At 43.3% G+C, this 22887-nt stretch overlaps 1 protein-coding gene across 1 annotated transcript; it reads right to left on the reverse strand.

The window, feature by feature from the left end:
- Positions 1 to 137: 137 nt before the first annotated feature.
- On the reverse strand, positions 138 to 22144 carry LOC114353476 (transmembrane GTPase Marf-like). Its single transcript, XM_028305504.1, has 8 exons — positions 22137 to 22144; positions 13393 to 13517; positions 12238 to 12345; positions 11856 to 11945; positions 11616 to 11696; positions 10226 to 10422; positions 3022 to 3229; positions 138 to 1552 (listed from the first exon to the last, which is right to left on the reverse strand). The coding sequence occupies exons 1-7, from the start codon at positions 22141 to 22143 to the stop codon at positions 3028 to 3030; spliced, it is 810 nt and encodes a 269-aa protein (XP_028161305.1). The 5' UTR covers position 22144; the 3' UTR covers positions 138 to 1552; positions 3022 to 3027.
- Positions 22145 to 22887: the final 743 nt, after the last annotated feature.

Consider the following 22887-nt stretch of genomic DNA (forward strand, 5'->3'; position numbering starts at 1 on the left):
TATTTACATAAGAAAATTCTCCTAATTATGCGATAACTAATTACAATGGACAACAAAAACTATCTAATATCAAACAGTTGTATGGCGCCCAGCTTCAATTGAAGTTCATTGCCACTGTGCCATGCGGACTGATGTACGTTGCGTATAAAATAACATCGCGTCACAGTTGCCACTAAAAAATTCTTTGTTACTCGAGAATACATAACAATATGTAAAGTGAGAAGCTGAGTCATCTAATTTTATGATAAAGTTGGCGACTTGTATTGCACGTTTGGATTGCTAGAGGAACATTGATGGGCCCTAGAATACCAAATAAATTTTCGAGACCAACTGCAATAAAATGGCATAAATTATCCCAATTTATTATCTAATTTAGGCATCTTGAACCTTGATAGAATAAAGGTAACATGCAATATCAAGTCGCACAACTCTGAAATGTAATGCACAATAATAAATTAAAACTTAGCGAGTTCAACTACACCCCTGCCGACTGTGAGTGTACGTCTGTAGATGAAGGTTAGTACATGAGCTTTCAAGACGAGGTTAGAAAAACAAACAGTATCACAGTTAACTTTCTCTTCCTAGTTTTTTTTGTCCCTGGACGAATAGAATGAGTGTGAATGTAAACTCACAGCCGACAGTGCATTTGGTAACTAAAGAGACAGTAACTTCTGTAGCCCAAGTTTGCTAAAATGCACATTTACCCTAAAATAAATAACCAATATTTGTATTAGAAAACAAGCAGAAACAGCCATGAATACAAATACTGAATGAATAACGCAGGATTAGAAAGTACATCGAACAATTTATAAAGATAACTCCATTACTTTAACAATTTCTATACATCTCCGTATCTAAGAACGAGTTCCAATGTTTGTTCATGAATTTTGCCGTTTTTATACATCCCATTGGTAGCACCACGTTTGTAAAAAGAAGGTAAACATTTTCAAAATTAAAATAAAACAGGAACATTTAATCCATAAAGAAGCAGTAAATTATAATGTCAGACAGTTAATAAGATTTTAGTCGATTCTACTCGTGATTTCATCATTATAGAATACATAAAAAAAGTGATAAATAACTTTAAAACAACAACAACAAAGTACTAATTTACAGGAGGTATATCAACGACTGTACAAGGTCTATACATAATGTTTACCTTCGAAGCTGGCCTCGGCGGGATGTCCCGCGGACTGTCATGTCGCTCAGGAGGCGAGTGGAACGTTTCACTTAAAAATAAAGTACTTCGGCGCCGCCCGTCACTTCCGATACATGTAAGTGTAAAGCGGCAGGGGGCTTTCTTGAACTGAGCTAAAGCCCATTCATTCTTAAAGAACAAATTTGTGAGTAGCGATCTGTATATGAATGAATCGACTTTAGGCCGTGTGAAGCGGCCCACCGCCGCGTCTCTAAGTCCCAATATAGATACAACGATACAATAATAGCTGGCGTATGCCTATGTTCTATTCCAACAGACGGGCGCGCCCGCAAAGGGCCGGCTTCGGACTTCGAAGTTTCGCGTCATTGTATGAAGTAACCGTTGCAAATATTGCTGTGGACAATGAAACAAAAAATATATTTTCACGTTAGTGTCCTCAGTTTATTAATTTATAACTGTTCTGCTACCGTTTTTGCGTTCACTAGTCGGCGCCACTGGCGAGGGAAGAAGGAAGAAACCTAGTCAGCAATTACTGGTGAGCGCAAATACCGTAACCCTTGTTATGTCTTGGTAGACTTCTTGTAACTTTATGGGTTTATCCTTCATCCGGATAGAGTTGAAATACAGCGAGCCAGTCAGATACAAAAGACTCTGCGAGTGGAGACACGGCCCATGCAAACCGCGTTTTTTAGGGACCGTCTCATTGTAAGTTGGGTTACGTTAAGGCACAGAATAATAATAAGTACTACGTACAGAAGTTTTACTTCGCGAAGGTATTTAAAAAAATGTATGCTCAATGTCATTAACAATATGGTGTAATTTAGCCTGTCTCAAGAGTCAAGCACCATTTTGTTGACAAACGTCAGTGATCGGCAATGCACCGAAGCTATAGTTCCAAAATACTGGACTGTCCTGTCGATGACATTGACAGTGGGGCGCCACCGTCAATACCGGATCGCTGGTTCAGATTTTTGCCATGTTGGAAACCATATAGTGGAACGATGGTAGCGCCCCCCTGTCATTGAGTTTGGCGGGACAGTTCAGCGTGGGTCATCTATATAGGGCTGACTTCGGTAAAATGATGTGACGTGAGGTGCCAAACTGCGGAAAATGGCGGAGTAAATACATGATTTAGCATGAATTATCATGAATAATATTAACTACTTATTTACCTCAACCTCTCAGTGTCTTGAGGCAACTTAAAAAAGTACATTCTGTGTTTTTATTATTATTTAGGCAGTTAAATACTGCACAGTATTTAGTACACCATTTTCTTTATTTTCTTCCATCATACACAAGAATACGCGTGCGTGAGTCAATGTTCGATCGTATGTGAGGCCTTGTCGAATATTATCCTGTAGGTGGGCCATCGTGTGTGTTTTGTTTTCGATGTAAACTCGCGGAGATGAACAGGCCTGGTTAAGGCTCCATGCCCACGGCGACTTTTTGTAGTAAATGACGCGCGTTGGTCGCATTTGTAACGCGCTACAAATGTGATGCCAACGCGCTACAGCATCGCGACAGTATCGATGAAAACGCGCGACCGTGTCGGATGATATCGGGGAGAGAACGGACATACAGCTAGCGGCCGCATGGCGACTGTATCGATGCGAACGCGTAACAGAATCACTACTGCATCTTGGCTACAAAAAGTGCTGTGGGCGAGGGGCCTAAGGCGATTATCACACTGCACCGAGCTGAATTGCGACAGATTTAATAATTGTATGCAAATACCTCAGTTTGTATAGAAAACACGCGCACAACACACTGAAAACGCGTCTGCGCGCGGGATTCTTTATATGTAGCCACGCGGACCGCGGCGGAGCGCGGTGCAGTGTGATAATCGTCTAAGTCTCGGTCACCTCTGGCTAGTTGTGCTTGAGGAAGGAGTCGTCGAAGAGCTCGAGCTCGTGCGAGAGGTAGTTGGCCTTGTTGCGCAGCTTCTTGGCGGACGTGGACGCGGCCTCCAGCAGCTTGATGGCGTCCTTCACCTCGCTCAGCTCGCCGTCCATCTCCGTCGTCGCCTCGTCGATCAGCCGGCACAGACGCGCGAACATCGTCGACAGCTCCCTGGGAAGGTACAAAATAGAATGGAGTACTTGTCTACTCACGGACATTGCCCGCGGGCGGCGTGACCGGAGGGAGCGGCGAGCGTTCGGCGAACGAACGAGCAATGTTCGGTTCGCGAGCGAACATCGAAGAAGACGATCCTGACGCACTCTCTTCAACGACTTTGGACTAAACGGTCTCAATATCATTGTTAATTTGTACCGAATAGACAATTAATTGTATACAGTCCACTCTTTCATTTTATTAACTTCCACTATACTCACTATCGAAGTAACAGTACTTGTCAAAACAAAGCCAAGTGCTTACTAAGTTAGCGGCACGGGAGGGTGTTTTTGTGCCGTCAAACATCAGCGAAACTTCAGATTTCGTTCAGATTTGTATGTTCTGTAACATCATAATCCCTGATCTCATTTCTTTTTGTATTTTGTAGACAGCAGTTATGTATCTAGAAAACTGGACCGAAATTGAAAAATTTTACTCGACTTGGCGGTTGCACTACCGTGCCTCCAAATATTTTAGTTTTTCCTTGATTCATACACCAAACACTACTTATATTCCAAATTTGAAGCTTCTAGGTCTGCTAGAAGTGCCTTAGAATTTTGATGATCGGTGAGTTAGTGAGTGACAAAATTAAGAAACTTTGACCCGTTATAATTCTTAAACTACTGGTTCAAATTGAATGAAATTTGAAATATACCGTGTCTTTACAATGCCTGCATAGCTAATGAAAATTCAGCCTTCTAGTTTTATCCACAACGAAGTTACAGGCGGTCGAAAATGGCCTGAATTGCTTCGAGAAAAGAAAAGATAATATGTCAATGCGTTCCGTTCCGCTCCCATACCTCAGGCACTGACTGTGTTAAGCGTCAGGCCCAGAACAGACGGTGAAATGCAACTGCAACGAAACTGCAACTTTATAATGATTCTGATGAATGCAACTGAAGTTGCAAACTGGTCGCGTCGTGTGTGGTCTCTCAACGGACGCTATGGCAGAAAGTTAGATGCAACTCAAAAGTAACTAGCAGTTGCAGTTTCGTTGCAGTTGCGTTTCACCGTCTGTTCTGGGTCTCAGACCTAAAAGTATTTGTGATCTTGAATGGAATTTTGATATAAATACCTACGAATGCAGCAGTTATTTTCTGAAACTGGTACAGTATGGACAACTCTCACTGCTACGCCTTATGTTTGCCAGTGTTTGAACGCAGTCGTATAGCCTAGGGATGTTATGGATATGTGATAGCGCGAATGCGAAATTATACACAAATAAAGAAATATAATAAGTAGTTATTTGTTATAATAATAATTAATTTATAATATTTTCTATTATTATATTAAATTCATTTACTGTAATTAATTATTCACAATATTGTTGATTTGTGAGTCTTAAAACACTACGTAATATTGTAAAGAGAAACAAAACGAGCGGCTTGCTGCAAAACAACACCTGCACTAAAACAAGTTTACGTTGCACGTGCAAGCCCCACCTTGGGGGAGACTCGTTGTAAAAGCGGCAAGCCGGCCGAATTGATTCATTCTTATTACGGACACCGAACTGTGAACATCTAATAAAAGTATCAAAATGAGTCATCGTTTTACTGGCGCCCTACGTCGTTCACGATCTCAGTCACCTTCAGATGGACTTCCATGTACAACCCTCACCAGCTCCATCTGGTTGGACGGATACCCGTCCAGCTCTAACATCAGAAGAGAGGAGTGAAGAACCTACTACCCGCCCATATGCTGAAGTAGGAAACCCTGACCGACGCACACCTGTTCTGATGAAAAATCCAAGTTCCAAGAACTGTAATCAATAAGTGTCACTTCTCCGGACACAAGTGGAATTGCCAGACTGCCGACATACGCAAGATTTTCAAGAGCTCTTCAGAGCGGTCTTCAGCAGTAATATTTCCTCGGGAACCTGACAGGTCTCATCCCTGGTGAAGAATTCACGCATCACAGCCACTCAAGTTCAAGAAAAGAAGATTTTTACCGATCGACCAGCAAGTTGGACTTTGGACCCGTCGACTGTTCAAGGCGAGGAAACGAACTTGGATCGGAAACCGGTTTGAGTATTTTGTGAGTTCGTTCCAATTTATTTCCTTTTCTTTTCGCTACAGAATTGCTAATATTAGTGCATAATTTTCATTTCCTTGCAATTTAATTCTTTTATTTTTTTATTTTATCATTACATAAAAAGTTTATGAACGTCAAAGTGCATCTTCTGAATAAAATACTAAATGTGGCCCAATCAAAGGAACATTAACGATTACCCAAAAAACGTAGCTGTTTAAAATCTAAATTAACCATTTTCAATAACTGGACTGAACTTAGTCAGGAACAATACCTGGAAGGGCGTTTAAACAAATTTGATGCCATATACCCTATTTTTGACGATTTACAGATTGACATCGAGATGCTTACGGACGATTCCGACGCTGAGATGAAGGAACACGAGCTGTTTGAAGACCAGTAGCACAAGCTGGCTGCGGCCGCGCGGGGCTTGCTCAGCGTGCCTCGCTGCCAGCAGCGGGATAACGGTTCCGTTTCGAGCAACAATGATGTTCAGCCACCACCAATTAATTTTAAAACTGTCAAAGCAAGACTGTTCCATAGATTTTGTATGGCAATATTAGACTGTAACGTCACTATTTTGTCCACTCAATCAAACATGTTTTGCAATTGCAATTCAACCCAAAATCTTACTTAATCTTATAATGCAACCTAAAAAACATACAGATAATTTAAGATTAGTTAAGTTTTTAAGACCAGAATTAAGTTTACCTACTTATTTTTTGAAAATGTTGAACTTTAGAATTGTTGATAAATGGTGTCAAATACCCAATTAGCAATTGACAATATCCATACAAAATGTCATTATCAGAATGACCGAACAGTCTTCTAAAGCATAAAAAACGTTTCGGTTCCTTTGCTAAAGTTATTTTACACAGTGGTCTGGTAATAATTTGAGTCCTAAATACTTAGAGCCGTATCAATCAAATCTTAAAAATTATGGACAATGATCGATATAAATAAATAAATAAATCATTTATTTTCTCAGAAACATGGTAACAAAATGGTCGATAGAAAATGTCAAATCCAACATGTTTTGTCCGGGAGAGGCATGCAACTTTTACAAAATTAGAATCTATTAATATTGCATAAATTTAGTCTTGGATACATTATTAAGAGGTTATTACAACTCAGCCATTTTGCAACTTTATCTACCCTATTATTAATGTCAAATTCAAAAATTAATAATGTCATTATAAGTGATAATAATCGAAATGTCATCAGTAAATAATATTGTTCGAAATTCAGTTACATTAGGCAGGTCATTGATGTAATTAGAAACAGAAGTGGCCCTAAAATGCTTCCTTGAGGTACACCGTATGAATTTATCTTTGGACATGACTTAAAGTATTTTAGTTTTTTAGATTTTTGATCGACTTTGAATATTACTATGGTACTTACGGTCGGTAACTACTTAACCATTGCAGTGCACGACTTCTCAGGCCATAAGACTCAACTTCCGCAGAAGTCTCTCATGGCAGACATAATCAAAGGCTTTGGTCATATCAAACAGTACCACCGCTACATGATCTTCTTTATCAATTGTTTCCGTAATAGTTTTGATCAAATTAAATGCAGCTAAGGTTGTTGATTTACCTTTTTGAAAATCATTTTGATTATCTTTTATAACGTGGTGCTTTTGCAAAAATACAAAGAATACGATGCCAAGTACAAAGTCTCCATATACTGTTATATCTCATGATCACGTTAGGATAGTACCGAATCCGAATCTTGAATGAGCCGTGATAGCAAAATAATAAAATGACCATCACAATAATTACTTGTCAAAACAAGCCACAGAATAGCCTCTGAGTTCAGCAGACATTCCTGGAGCGGGAATTTGTCAATCCAAGCCAAGGGCCTCTGAGTTTGACAAAAGTTCCGTATTCCTTAGTGCAGTTGAAACAAGCGATGTGTTTGGCCGCTGAGTTTGACAAACCTTTAGGATAGCAAATTACCTGTCAAAACAAGTCACGGAATAGCCTCTGAGTTCAACAGACACTCCTGGAACGGGAATTTGCCAATCCAAGCCAAGGGCCTCTGAGTTTGACAAAAGTTCCGTATTCCTTAGTGCAGTTGAAACAAGCGATGTGTTTGACCGCTGAGTTTGACAAACCTTTAGAATAGCCTCTGAGTTCAACAAACATTGCTGGAACGGGAATTTGCCAATCCAAGCCAAGAGCCTCTGAGTTTGACAAAAGTTCCGTTTTCCTTAGTGCAGTTGAAACAAGCTATAGCAAATTACCTGTTAAAACAAGTCACGGAATAGCCTCTGAGTTCAACAGACATTCCTGGAACGGGAATTTGCCAATCCAAGCCAAGGGCCTCTGAGTTTGACAAAAGTTCCGTATTCCTTAGTGCAGTTGAAACAAGCGATGTCTTTGACCGCTGAGTTTGACAAACCTTTAGTCAGAAAAAGCTTATGTTAAAACCTCTGAGTCTAGATAAAAATAAAAAATGTTGTCTTTTTAGATTAACGAGACCGCTAGCTCGAGCACGAGCTGCTTGTCAGCATGGCCGTGATAGCGCGAATGCGAAATTATACACAAATAAAGAAATATAATAAGTAGTTATTTGTTATAATAATAATTAATTTATAATATTTTCTATTATTATATTAAATTCATTTACTGTAATTAATTATTCACAATATTGTTGATTTGTGAGTCTTAAAACACTACGTAATATTGTAAAGAGAAACAAAACGAGCGGCTTGCTGCAAAACAACACCTGCACTAAAACAAGTTTACGTTGCACGTGCAAGCCCCACCTTGGGGGAGACTCGTTATAAAAGCGGCAAGCCGGCCGAATTGATTCATTCTTATTACGGACACCGAACTGTGAACATCTAATAAAAGTATCAAAATGAGTCATCGTTTTACTGGCGCCCTACGTCGTTCACGATCTCAGTCACCTTCAGATGGACTTCCATGTACAACCCTCACCAGCTCCATCTGGTTGGACGGATACCCGTCCAGCTCTAACATATGTAGTTTCAGTTATGGATACGGTTACGGATATGGGAATAATATTATACCGGTTTCGGTTACGGTTTTGGATATTTTTTTATTTCGGATATCCGAAAGTTTCGGTTACGGATATCCATAACATCCCTGGTATAGCCAACGCCTTCGCGGCGTCGACACTGCGCAGGGCTGGCGAGACGAGGACATTCGAAGCACGTCAGTGTGGACGACGCCTATCTCTGGCACGACCAGAGCCCCGATTACGGTAATTTTTAACGTCTCCAATCCAGACACGCTTCTCGATTCTGCGATACGATTGGTCGTTCAACAGCGTACGTCAGCTGTTTCGACCAATCGTATCGCAGAATCGATGAAGCGCGTCTGGATTGGAAACGTTAATTTACCGTAATCGGGGCTCAGCTGGGATACTCCATACAAATTATATTTATACTTACTATCACTTACTATCCACTTACATACAAATTATACAGGGTGTTTGGCGCATCGTGTGCCAAAATGATTTGGCGGATAGAATGGGTCATTTCCTATATTTTCAGCCCCCATAACACGTTCCATGTCAGGCGGCTACTTTTATATTAAGTTTTTTTAGTAATTTCACCAAAATACCCAAATCGCATCATTTAATTTCGATTAAAAAAAAACTACTAAGCGTAGCCTCAAAGTAAATATTTTGTTTTGACGTGCATTGACATAGGGTTGCATCAAATCTAAATTTACTGGCAAATATCATCTAGTTTTTTTTAATTCAGCTTTGAACTTTTCCGAAAAGTTAAAAATGGACTGAACATTTAAGTTTACAAGGCTATAATTTTTTTTTTAAAAGAGATAGCGATCTTCGGATTTTATCAAAACTTCTCTAGTCTATCCCCATTCAAACGGTATACTAATCTTGTTTAAATAATAACAACAACTTCACAAATTCCCTAAATTAGTGCATTGACTCTATTCGGACTGATTTGCGAAATTTGTGTTTATAGCCCCTTTTTGTGTGAATAACACGTTAAATACCTACAGGTAAAAAATATTTATCTTATGCAATGTAAAAAACCTTTTCTCTATCGTTTTTCAATGTAGATTTCTTGAAATTAAAGACGAAAATTGAAAAACGATAGAGAAAAGGTTTTTTACATTGCATAAGATAAATATTTTTTACCTGTAGGTATTTAACGTGTTATTCACACAAAAAGGGGCTATAAACACAAATTTCGCAAATCAGTCCGAATAGAGTCAATGCACTAATTTAGGGAATTTGTGAAGTTGTTGTTATTATTTAAACAAGATTAGTATACCGTTTGAATGGGGATAGACTAGAGAAGTTTTGATAAAATCCGAAGATCGCTATCTCTTTTAAAAAAAAATTTATAGCCATGTAAACTTAAATGTTCAGTCCATTTTTAACTTTTCGGAAAAGTTCAAAGCTGAATTAAAAAAAAACTAGATGATATTTGCCAGTAAATTTAGATTTGATGCAACCCTATGTCAATGCACGTCAAAACAAAATATTTACTTTGAGGCTACGCTTAGTAGTTTTTTTTTAAATCGAAATTAAATGATGCGATTTGGGTATTTTGGTGAAATTACTAAAAAACTTAATATAAAAGTAGCCGCCTGACATGGAACGTGTTATGGGGGCTGAAAATATAGGAAATGACCCATTCTATCCGCCAAATCATTTTGGCACACGATGCGCCAAACACCCTGTATTTATACTATAAATAAGTATAAATATAATTTGTATGTAAGTGGATTGTTTATGTATAATAATAATATGTATTTTGCTAATGATAGTTAATTAAAGTATAGTTAAGCCTTTATTTCGCCTGAGATACAGGAATAAATTTCCTAGTTCAGGCACATGGTATAATTTTACCTTTTGTAGCATAAGATTAGCCTAGAGTTTAAACTGTCAAATAAGTTATACAATAAAGAATTTACTCACTGCTGCACCTGGTGGCTGCAGTTGGCGGAGGTGAGGTCGACGATGAGGCGCAGCTTCTTGCTGGCGTGCGCCACGTACTGCTTCTTGAACACGCGCTCCTGCGCCGCCGCCGTCCACGTCAGCCGCTCGTACGCGTACAGCGCGCCGTACAGCACGCCCGTTACTGCTACTATGCGCCAGCCGACGGTTTTTAGGAGCTGTGGAAGTGAATTACAGGTAAGTATGAAATTCAGAAATGAGGAGATCCGCAGGAGAACCAAAGTAACATAGCAGAATTGCTAAAATCAAGTGGCAGTGGGCGGGGCACATAGCTCGTAGAGACGATGGCCGTTGGGGCAGGAAAGTTCTCGAGTGGCGACCACGGACTGGAAGACGTAGCGTGGGCAGGCTTCCTACTAGGTGGACCGACGATCTCGTAAAGGTCGCGGGAAGAGCCTGGATGCGGGCAGCGCAGGACCGTTCATTGTGGAAAACCTTGGGGGAGGCCTTTGTCCAGCAGTGGGCGTCATTTGGCTGAAACGAACGATGAAATTCGCATGCTTTGAGTTTGTACCCACTAACGAAGTGTCTTAACGCCCGTATTCACAAACATTACTATGAGGTCTCATAGTACGCGTGGACGCACCGTACAGCACGCCCGTTACTGCCACGATGCGCCAGCCGACGGTTTTTAGGAGCTGTGGAGGTGAATTATAAGTAAATATAATCTGAACGTTTGCGTGCTCTGGCGCACATTAACGAAGTATCCTAAGTCAGCGACAAGACATGTTCGACTGTCACCCAGCAATAAGGTTAGGACCAAAGAATATTTTTTTCTGCTTTAGGACTGATTTTCCAATCGTCAGATATCTTTTAACTGAAGAATATAATTTTGTCATATTTCCCAAACAAAACTGTCAATGTGCCAAACTTATTCTTCAGTTAAAAGTTATCCGACGATTAAAAATCAGCCCTTATTCAAGTAACGATAAACACAAAAGCTAAATCTAAACGTAAAGTGAAGGGCCAAAAATACTGTGAAATGTTTTAATGTTTACGGTTGTTCACTAATGAGAGGATCAGTTCGAGTTAACGCCCGTATTCACAAACGATACTTGCTTAAGTGAGGCAGCAAATCGAACGCACAGCGTTGCATAGAGCACTGTGACTGATTCGTGTGTCACCCTATGCGTCCACGCGCACTGTGAGACCTCATAGTAATGTTTGTGAATACGGGCGTAAGTTTACTCACCAAGCCAGAGAGCAATAAACCGCCCATGGTTCCCTGCGAGGTGAGCGCGCCGAGAGCGAACTTGGAGATGAAGCCCCACTCCTCGGCGCTGAGCGGGCCACTACTAGCGTCGGCAGCGGCGGGTTGCTCACAGACTGAGGGATCATTACGTGTACTCACCAAGCCAGAGAGCAATAAACCGCCCATGGTTCCCTGCGAGGTGAGCGCGCCGAGAGCGAACTTCGAGATGAAGCCCCACTCCTCGGCGCTGAGCGGGCCACTTCTGGTGTCGACAGCGGCGGGTTGCTCACAGACGGAGGGATCATTACGTGTACTCACCAAGCCGGAGAGCAATAAACCGCCCATGGTTCCCTGCGAGGTGAGCGCGCCGAGAGCGAACTTGGAGATGAAGCCCCACTCCTCAGCACTGAGCGGGCCCACGCCCAGCGGCCCATTGCTGCGGGCCACCTCGAGAGTCGGCAGCGGCGGGTTGCTCACTGAAGGAGGGATCTGGAAATGGAATAACAATAATAAAATATGAGCCTACAGTTTTTGTCGTACACAGCTGGAAAAATGGATCTTCTATAGGTTTCCACAGCGACAGGTCCTGTGCTCTATACATCTAGTTGTTTTCCGTGACATTCATCAGATCATTGGTCTACCCAACGGGAGGCCTACACACACTGTTTTCCGGTCGAGAATTTTTCTGCCTTAATGTCTATCAGTTCTATGGGCTAAGGGCCCGGTCACTGCATTGGGTAACTGCGGGCTATGTCGGTTACTTTAATTCAAGTATTATTACCTGTGTGTAGTTTGGTGGGTTCTTGAGAGCAATCTTGTTTGTGTTTTTACCCTGGAAGCGCTGGATTAGCGCCGTGATGCCGTACGAAAAGCGAAAACTGAGGTCCTCCTGGAAAAAAGTTATCGGGGATTAAATGACTTTCAGACGCTGTCAAAGATACTATAGGAGCGGGTGTGTGTGTGTAAATAGCCAGTGTGAGGAGGCGGAATGAAACAACCGTTTTCGAGTGCGTTCTAAATGCGACTGTCTATTGTATACCTTACATACCCCTACAATACCATTGTAAATAGTCCACTACAATAAGGACTCCACTAAAACGAGAGCGGGCACTCGCACGCGTATCTGTACAGAAAAGTAGTATAAGCACCGCATGCGCGTGACGTTTCCAAACACGTGGAGGCACGCCGCGGGCTTGGGTTTCTATGCGTATACCACAGTGTATAAGTGGACGCACACGCAAGTCTTAACATAGGCTCTACTAAGCCCGTGAAGTATCGTACCGGGATACGGTTATAGCTAAGGCGGCCAACCGTGCCGCATTCTGCGGGACCGTCCCGTAATGACAGTTGCAATTCCGCATTGCAATATTTAATAAAATAGTCCCGCAAATCGTCCGAGGCGTCCCGTATGTCCCGCATTCCTCGTTTCGCATCGTTTTGCTCGCATAAAAGTGTTCCACATCAAAATACAAATGACTTTTGCCTAGCCATCGTCCAGTACCTACTCTGTTTGCCAGGAACAAACGCTCCTACGAAACGAGTTTTTTCCTTAATGAACAGCTTATGGACATCCGAAAAGTCGTCACTAAAAGTAGAAACATTACGTACAATGCCAATTATAAAATTCAATATGGGCAGCTGTGAAAACTTTTTGGACATTCTGAACCAAAACCCAGACCTATTAAAAAAATGCTACTCATGTGAAAAATATGATTTTAAAAATAAATGTTAATTCGGTAGTAGTGTTGTTTGTTTCTAATTTAAGTACACCATTAACAATTCCAACAAATCCTAAGTCTTATTGTGGATAGGGGTGGGTGTCCCGCATTTACTTATTATAAAGTTGGCCGCCTTAGTTATAGCACCTCTCGTTCTCACTGTTCTTGTTCAGCCAGGATATTAAAACAGTTTATTTGAATAAATAAACACAAAGTACCTGGAAGTCAGCGCACAGGTTGTCGCAGTTGAGCCGGTAGAGCACCTCGAAGGGCTGCTGGTGCGGGATGATGTACGAAGCCGCGGCCGCGCGCTTGTGCATCGGCAGGATGTTGTACATACGCTCTGAAACCGGACAGTTTTATATTATGCACATAATCATAATCATTTATTCATTCATAAACATGGGTATTACAGGATGTCACATACAAAATATTCTTAGGTACAGCCACGATTCACCTTTATGGTATATGAATATAAAATTGTCAGTTTGAATATTATACTCTTAGAAATCAGGAGTGGAATTCTTTAAAAAAAAACAAAACTTACAAACCGTTATTTATTAATTTTACTTAAAACAAAAATCACAATTTACACAACCAAAAAATAACAATTTCCTTGATCAGAGAAACAGAATCAACTTATTTTACGTAACTTCTAGTATGCCTAACTATGAACTAAAACACTTCACCACCGATGTGCACGCTCCGAACGCTCGAAAAATAGTGAGCGCGCGGCGGCTTGGCACTCCTTTTATAAGCGGTCAGGCGGGTAGTTCGATCGCCTATAGGGGCGATTGCTTATACGGCCTCTCCTGACATAGTGTCGTCCTCGACACGAGCTTCATGTGTGACGGTTCGGCGCCGTCTAGATGTTCCAGTCTTCGTCCAGTAGGGGCATTGATGGTCCGGGCAAGCCGCTGGGGCCAGCAACGTCAACAGCTTCGAGGTCTGGGTCTGCGTCCAAGGAAGGCATGGACAGACCAACCCCTGAAGGTGGCGTGCCGTCCAGTAGCGGCATTGATGGTCCGGGTAAGCCGCTGGGACCAGCAATGTCAGCAGCTTCGAGGTCTGGGTCTGCATCCAAGGAAGGCATGGGCAGACCAGCCCTCGAAGACGACGTGCTAACCTGAGGCTCACTTTCTTCTAGGTTTTCGTCTGAAAGCGGGATTAGGTTAATAATAATCTAGTCTAGTCTAGATTTCACACATTCAGTCTTACACATCAATCTCTCATCATCTCTCAATCAATTCAAAATTCATCTATCACACATTCTTACACCTAATCACACATACATCACTCATTAAATAGTAACAGAGACGTCTCATAAAATGCATATCAAACCAATCCTAGGCCTTTACGGAACTTCAGTCAGATGACATCTGTAGCGTCGGTCGGTAAACCAACGCGCGGTGAACTGCTCTCATATGTTGCACTGCCTTGTGTGATGCAACATGTAGATACCTGAAACTGAATAGGTTGACGCCAAGGCGAAGTACGCCTGAAGTCTATTACGGAACGCCAAGGCTACGTGGCCTGAAGTTCCTCTAACGAACGCCAAGACAACGTGTCTGTAGTTCAACGAACGCCAAGACAACGTGTCTGAAGTTCAGCTATAGAACGCCAAGGCATCTCTGCCTGAAGTTCAGCTATAGAACGCCAAGGCATCTCTGCCTGAAGTTCAGCTATAGAACGCCAAGGCATCTCTGCCTGAAGTTCAGCTATAGAACGCCAAGGCATCTCTGCCTGAAGTTCAGCTATAGAACGCCAAGGCATCTCTGCCTGAAGTTCAGCTATAGAACGCCAAGGCATCTCTGCCTGAAGTTCAGCTATAGAACGCCAAGGCATCTCTGCCTGAAGTTCAGCTATAGAACGCCAAGGCATCTCTGCCTGAAGTTCAGCTATAGAACGCCAAGGCATCTCTGCCTGAAGTTCAGCTATAGAACGCCAAGGCATCTCTGCCTGAAGTTCAGCTATAGAACGCCAAGGCATCTCTGCCTGAAGTTCAGCTATAGAACGCCAAGGCATCTCTGCCTGAAGTTCAGCTATAGAACGCCAAGGCATCTCTGCCTGAAGTTCAGCTATAGAACGCCAAGGCATCTCTGCCTGAAGTTCAGCTATAGAACGCCAAGGCATCTCTGCCTGAAGTTCAGCTATAGAACGCCAAGGCATCTCTGCCTGAAGTTCAGCTATAGAACGCCAAGGCATCTCTGCCTGAAGTTCAGCTATAGAACGCCAAGGCATCTGCCTGAAGTTCCCATAACGGACGCCAAGGCTACCAGCCTGAAGTCCTGAACAATGAACGCCAAGGCTTTAGTAAGCCTGAAGTTCAAGTAAAAAGAAAAACTCGTACATACCCTCGAAAAAGGCTGCACATGACTCCGGGCACCACTCGCCGCGCCAGGGCACCATGTACTGTGCCGCTGCTTGCGTGGTCTTCCCATAACTGCCACTGAGCAACTTGAGCTCGTACCGTCCATTCGGTAAAACCTTCATGACTCGATAAGGGCCTCGCATCCCCGGATCGAGTTTTCCTGTGGACTGGGAGTACTTGATGACGAACACCAGGTCATCGAGTTTAAACTGGCGAGGTGGGCGCCTAAGTCGGTTAGCATATTCGTCTTGTCGTTGTTTATTGGCAGCCATCAGCTCGCTAGCCCGGCTCCGGCAAAGCTCACGCCACGCTTCTCTGTTAGGGTTTGTACCCTCAACAGCAACATCACGAACCAGGTTTTGGATAAGTGGCGTGGTTCCATCGGTGCCAATCATCAAGTTTAAGGGTGAAGCCTGGGTAGTTTTCTGCTTGGTAATGTTGACAACCAATTGCAGCTTCCACAATGTTTCGGACCAGGAGGAGGCTTTGTGGTTCACCTCAATCCGCAGCATGTTAAGAATGGTGCGGATGTATCGTTCCGCCTGACCGTTCGCGTGGTGCATTTCCGGTGTAATGTAGTGCAAATCACTCCCTAACTCAGTTATCCAGGTCACAAATTCTCCGGACTCAAACATTCGTCCCCTATCGGTAACAATCAACTTTGGGACTCCAAATAACGATACCGCTTGCATAAAAGCCCGTTTAAGCTCACCGACGTCTTGGCGGTAGATTGGGTATAACAGGCAAAATTTAGTGGAGGCATCCACTATAACCAAAATGAACTTGTACCCATTAGACACAGGGAGAGGACCCAAAGCGTCCACGTGAATCGTATGGAAAGGGGAATCGGGTTTTTCCCAAGACGTTATGCTCTGATTTGGGGATCTCGGTACTCGTTTCTTGGAGATGCACACTAAACAGTGCGCCACGTATTTGTTTACGAACTGTCGGAGTCCCGGGAACCAGAAATGTTTAAGGATCAAGTCGAGAGTTTTGTCGGCATTAATATGCCCGTGTTCGTCGTGAAATATTCTTAAAAGACTGAGCCTGTGCCCCTTGGGAATATAACATAGCAGACGAGCATCTTCGCCAACAGGAGAGTATTTGTAATACAAAAGGTCATTTTGCGTAACGTAACGTGTCGAGTCTAATTCGCCATCCCGCAACTGTTGTATCAACCCCTGTGTCTCATTATCCGCGGATTGTGCTATCTGGGCCCAATTACGCGGTCTTGAGACTTGGTTTGCTACAACAACTGAGGGGTTGCGGCTGAGGTAGTCGGCGTGTGGCATCATAATTCCCTTTCGATAGTCGATTGAGAAATTAAAATCTTGGAGGTAAATCCACCAACGCGCGACACGTGGCAGCAAGTCCTTTTTGCGCTCGGTGGCCTTCAAGGCATTACAGTCGGTAACTACTTTAAACTTTAGACCCACGAGGTAGTGTCGGAAGTGCTGCAGTGCCTTGACGACCGCCAGCGTTTCTAACTCGTATGAGTGGTATTTACTCTCGGCACCTTGAGTTGCCTTACTGAAGTATGCTACCACGTGCTTGCTACCGTCGCTGTGTGTTTGTAACAGGACCGCGCCATACCCGACGCTGCTCGCGTCCGTATGGACTTCAGTTGGTAACTGAGGATCGAAGACTGCAAGGACAGGTTTGTTAGTAAGGATGGTAATCAACGTCTGACGGACATTTTCCTGATCTGGGCCCCACTTAAACTCGACATCTTTTTTGGTCAAACGGGCAACACATGCAGTTAGTGAGGCATAGTTTTTAATGTAACGACGGAAGTACCCTGCGAGCCCCAGAAACTGGCGTACTTGTCGTACGTTTTGAGGAACAGGCGAGTTCGCAAGGGCCTCGACCTTTCGTGGACTCGGCCTAACCTGACCCTGACTCACTACTCTCCCAAGATATTCGACCTCTGTTGCCAGAAACGTACACTTCCGCAGATTTATGGAAAATCCAGCGGCAGTGAGCGTCTGCAGAACCTCTTTCAGAAGAGAAATACCCTCGGAGACGGTGGAGCTCATAATCAGTACGTCATCAACATAGACTAGCACTTGACCTGCCTCCACAAAGCGTTGCAAGGTCTTGTTGATGATGCGTTGATACACAATAGGTGAGTTCGTCAATCCGTAAGGCATTTTGACATATTCATAGTGCCCTTCCGGCGTAACGAACCCAGTGAGATGGATTGACTGCTCATTTATCGGTATCTGGTGAAAACCGGTGGCCATGTCTAGGCTGGTGAAGTATTTATAGTTCCCCAGCCGATCAATATGGTCATCGATCAGGGGTAGAGGATACCGATCCTTGAGCGTCAATCGATTCAATGCCCTGAAGTCAACGCACAGACGGTCCGAACCATCCTTTTTCTTTACGAGTATGATCGGACTCGCATACTCAGATTTGGATTCTCTGATGATTCCTTTGTCCAAGAGATCGTCAATTATTTGGCGAACTCGAAGCTTTTCATCGTAGGAAAGTTTATAAGGTCGGTAGACAACCGGCGCGGAGCTTGTCAATTTTATTTCCATCTCACCCGTATTGACCGTGGTGGTGGCGGTACCAGCGATGAAAAACTCCGAGAACTCTCTTATTACTCCCATTAAGGAGTCGTAATCGTTTCCCGTGAGCGGCGTGTTAACTTCGGGAGATGGTTGACTCTGAACCGCGTTAACTTGGACTGAGGAGTCGTCAGACCTTGCCAAAAACTGTCTGTCTTTCGTGCGAATATACACGATGCCGTCACGATTAAGTATATCCGTTCCTACAATTATGGGCGCGTTCATGCATGAAGAAGGAACTACGATTAAGTCTGCTTCGATTGAGACTTGACTAAACTCAAGAGTAACGGTCACGTACGAGTTAGCTATTATCTCCTTGTCACTGACACCTTTTAAAACGCAATGAGTAGGTTTGGGTTGGCAGGAAAGGTATCTCAACACGTCGGATGAAATTAGTGACACGTTAAGCGCACCACTATCAATAATGGTATCCATGGGTATGCCATCGACCACAGCCACGACAACATCACTGGTACTTGAACATTTCAAATCGTTCTCCGCACAAAGGTTGACATTTCGTTCATTTCGTGGTTGAGAACGATTTTTGGCAAAACAACTGTCCTCGAGGTGACCTGACTTCTTACAAAAAGTACAAGTGATGCCGCCAGCAGCGGCCGAAGTGGAGGGCCTCTCCGTATTACGTTTCGCGTGACAGTGACGGCTGATATGACCCTTCCGGCCACATGTAAAGCACTTTTGCTCGTTTCGATTTAGAATAGGTTGGGATTGGCGCTTGCTTGACGTAGAAGCTTGAGCTTCAGGCCTAGTTCGAGTCGGTTTGGTGTAAATTGACAAAAACGATACTATTGTCTCAGGGTTCAAGTTAGCGTTTGCCGCGGCTGCTCTTATTTGGGGGTTATCAATACCACGAATCACTATCAAGGTCATAAGGTCATCACTTAAACCGTTAACTATCCGTAAACGCAATATCGTACGGCGCGCGTATTCTGCGTAAGTTACGTATCTATCCGACGTTGTATTCATCGCCTCAAACAGTATATTGGCGTAGTCCAATTTACGTGGACATAACGGCTTAAATTCGCGCTTAAAATGTGTCCAGGTGCGCTCAGTGGTGACCCACTCGTTTAACCAAATCTTTGCGTCACCCTTGAGGCACGATCCAACACGCGAAAGACACTCGTGATCGCTCCAACCATTAGTCTCCTGGGCACGATCAACCTCTTCGCACCACACATCTATGTTGTGAATAGAGGGATCAAAATTTGAAATAAAATAGTTTTGTTGAGATCGTACTGGTTGCAGCGATCTAAGAGCATCAACAAGAGCCTTGGTTGGGTCGGTCATGCTCGATTCTAATTGATTTACTTGTGGTGTCGAAGTATTTGGCAAACTGTTAGTTGTTCGTGTCTCATGGGTACGTACCTCAGGATCCGGTGTGCAGCACCTCGTCACATTTAATTGGGACGTATTCAACTCGCCCTCGACGGTATTGCTCGTGTTACGGGGATCACAACGCACTATCGTATCACCGGAGATGTCGGTAACGCGACTATTTTCGATTGAAGTTAAACGGTTCATTATTGAATTCAACGTGTTGTGAATCGAAACGTCCGTAACATTTTGCCTATTAGCGGAGCGGGACCTATCATCGCGACGATGACCACGACGTGACCGATCACGTCTTTCATCACGATCACGACTTTTACTGCGTGTCCTGGTACGACGCCGTGATCGTCGTTTTGGCGTTCTCAAACGACTGCGTGAGCGGTATCGCGACCTATCACTAGAGCGACTACGAGAACGGTGTCGCGATCTACGACTGGATCCGCCAGCCATAACCAAAACACACGAAAACTAACCCGTGCACTAGATTCTGTTCCTCTTTTCGTGGGCTTGAGGTTTTATTATCCCACTTCTGATCTTAGAAATCAGGAGTGGAATTCTTTAAAAAAAAACAAAACTTACAAACCGTTATTTATTAATTTTACTTAAAACAAAAATCACAATTTACACAACCAAAAAATAACAATTTCCTTGATCAGAGAAACAGAATCAACTTATTTTACGTAACGCCTAGTATGCCTAACTATGAACTAAAACACTTCACCACCGATGTGCACGCTCCGAACGCTCGAAAAATAGTGAGCGCGCGGCGGCTTGGCACTCCTTTTATAAGCGGTCAGGCGGGTAGTTCGATCGCCTATAGGGGCGATTGCTTATACTATAGTTATTTTGTTCTTGTAGTCTTAAGTATATGGGGGTGGGATGTTATGTATGTAGGTATACTTCGCACCGCTGCGACGGTGCCCGTTGACGTTTGAAATAAACCAGTGTGAAACTAGCTACCGTGTTGTTCGTACGCGCGCCCTTCCTTCGCCTTCCTTACGAATCTAACATCTACATACTAACACTAATCGCAGCCCCTCCCCCAGTATTTTATGGCAAATTCTCGATTTGACAGCTTATGAATATAATTTCATGGTCTACCTCTCCCCAGATGCCTTTATCTTCGAGTAACGTGTAGTTAAACTAAACTAAATTTCAGGTGGTAGCCCCAAACGGTCCGTCGTCGCGCTCCGGCCACCGCATGGCGCTGATAGGGCGTGCCCTTATAGTGTTCGGCGGTTACAACGACGATGGACGCGAATGCCGCTACTTCGACGACTTATATGCGTTCTGTCTGGACACAAGAGTATGGAGCCGTGTCAATGTGGCCGGCAGAGGGCCGTGCGCGCGCTCGGCGTGTCTCATGCTGCCTGGCGCTGATAGTGTGAGTATGATACATTACTAAAGCCTGGTCGCCGAGCACGTAGAATTTCGTCCAATGACCCCAAGCATTACTAAAGTCCGGTCGCCGAGCGCGTAGAATTTCGTCCAATGACCCAAGCTACCCATCCTTATCGCTCGCGCGTAATCATATTTCTGTCGCGCTCGCACACTCACTGCGGCCGCCCGTCGCACATTCGCGGCAGCAATATAATTNTTATAATACAAATTTCTTACAGGAAAAAAACAATGTTTTACATCTTGTCATCAAAAAATGTTCTAATGTCATAGTATACATTTTCAGTGAGGAAGCCATTGAGCGCAATTTTAAACCTTTTAATATCATTAATTGACCTGATATACAATGGGATTTTATTATTAATTTTTGGTGCCATGCAGTTTACACTCATTCTTCGGAGAAGGGTTTTGCATTGATGAGTAAATTTCACAGTATGATTTAAAAAAACACCACAGATTCCGTAAAATCATTTGTGCATCGGCAGGATGTTGTACATGCGCTCTGAAACCAGACAGCTTTATTTTAGGCACGACAAGACATAAAAAGAAATAATTTTTCGCCACAGATTCCACGAAATAATTTGATTTCAAGCGAGGGAGAAGAATAGTAAAGAAATGTTACGAAGCCTGTGAAAGTCGTAATCCCTGTGTAGTCAATGTGGAGGTCCCGCTTTGTGGCGTTCTTTGGGCTTATGTTAAATTACTGGACTTCAATTAGCACTTATCTCGCCAATGACGAGAAAGCGACTAATTATTATCAACTATTTTTTCTAGCTCATGTCAAGTTGTCAAATCAAACAATAAGTATAAGCGACAGCGCACACTGGGCGACAATCGCGGCGACCAGGCGTAGGCGTCTAAAGGCTCGCCAAATACATAGAATGCCTATCTATCGCCGCTTTATAGTGTTAATAGAGTTGCAGAGCGTTGCCTTCTGCTAGCGCCGGCTAACAACACAATGAGGGCTATCGTTTTTATACTTAACAGTTGGCACCCCTGGCGATTGATAGGACCTTACTCTACAGTGGCGCCATCTTGATGAGTGCAAATGCGATAGTCCTCCTACCACTTTGGCGCTCGCCAGTTGGTGCCACTGTCTTCGCTACTAGCAAGTGACAGGACCTTACTCTACAGTGGCGCTAACTGGTGAGCGCTAAAACGATAGCCCTCATTCGTCAATATACCGCGTCTTGTACGCCTCGAGCGCCGCGCGCTCGCTGCGGAACTGTCGAGTACTAGTCCACTAGCGCGGTACTACAGTAGCGCGACATACCAGCCATCTCCTTCNTGTATATCTATATCTGTGATCAATCCCAAATTTTTAAGCGACCCATATGAAAACAAAATTCCTATTATGTGTTACCATATGCGTCACTTATAAATTAAAATTGATGGTGAAAACGGGCATTAGTCTCAAATACAGAAAATCCGATCCTCTAGTCCACTGAAGTCTGCACTCGCTACACTGGCCAGACAAACTGTCGCCCATAGACACCCGTAGTCACATGACAAGAACATTTTTTTTCTTTCATTTGCCTTCTATTAGTAGTACACTTATTTGCATGCCGTGGCAGCCTTTAAGTAAGGCAACACCACATAATGTTTGATGTATTAAGGTTATATTAGATAAGGTGTATGCTTTGTTGGCTGTCCTTAAAATAAATAAATAAATAAACAAACAACATAACTCACCCATATGCAACGCCTTGGGCACGGCACACAAAGCAAGGGTGCGCGCGCTACGCGGCGCCAGCACTCGGCAGCAAAGTGCTCGAGCGCCTACACTCCACACCGCTAAGAAAAACATTTGTTTTTACACACGGTCGCAAGGTTTTATTGAAATAAAGAAAAGTTAGTTTTTATTATCTTAATAGATCGCATTAAACGTTGCACAAAATAATGCAGGAAACCCTTTTAAATAAGTCAGCTAATGCTTTGAATTCGACACAATCATCATCAACATCAACAACATAAGGAGACATGTAAAGTGCCCCATAAGGGCTACCTTTTTCTTTTTTTATTAT

This window comes from Ostrinia furnacalis, unplaced genomic scaffold (genome assembly GCF_004193835.3).
Source record: "Ostrinia furnacalis isolate ACB-3 unplaced genomic scaffold, ASM419383v2 OfSCF1700, whole genome shotgun sequence".
NCBI classification, from domain to species: domain Eukaryota; kingdom Metazoa; phylum Arthropoda; class Insecta; order Lepidoptera; family Crambidae; genus Ostrinia; species Ostrinia furnacalis.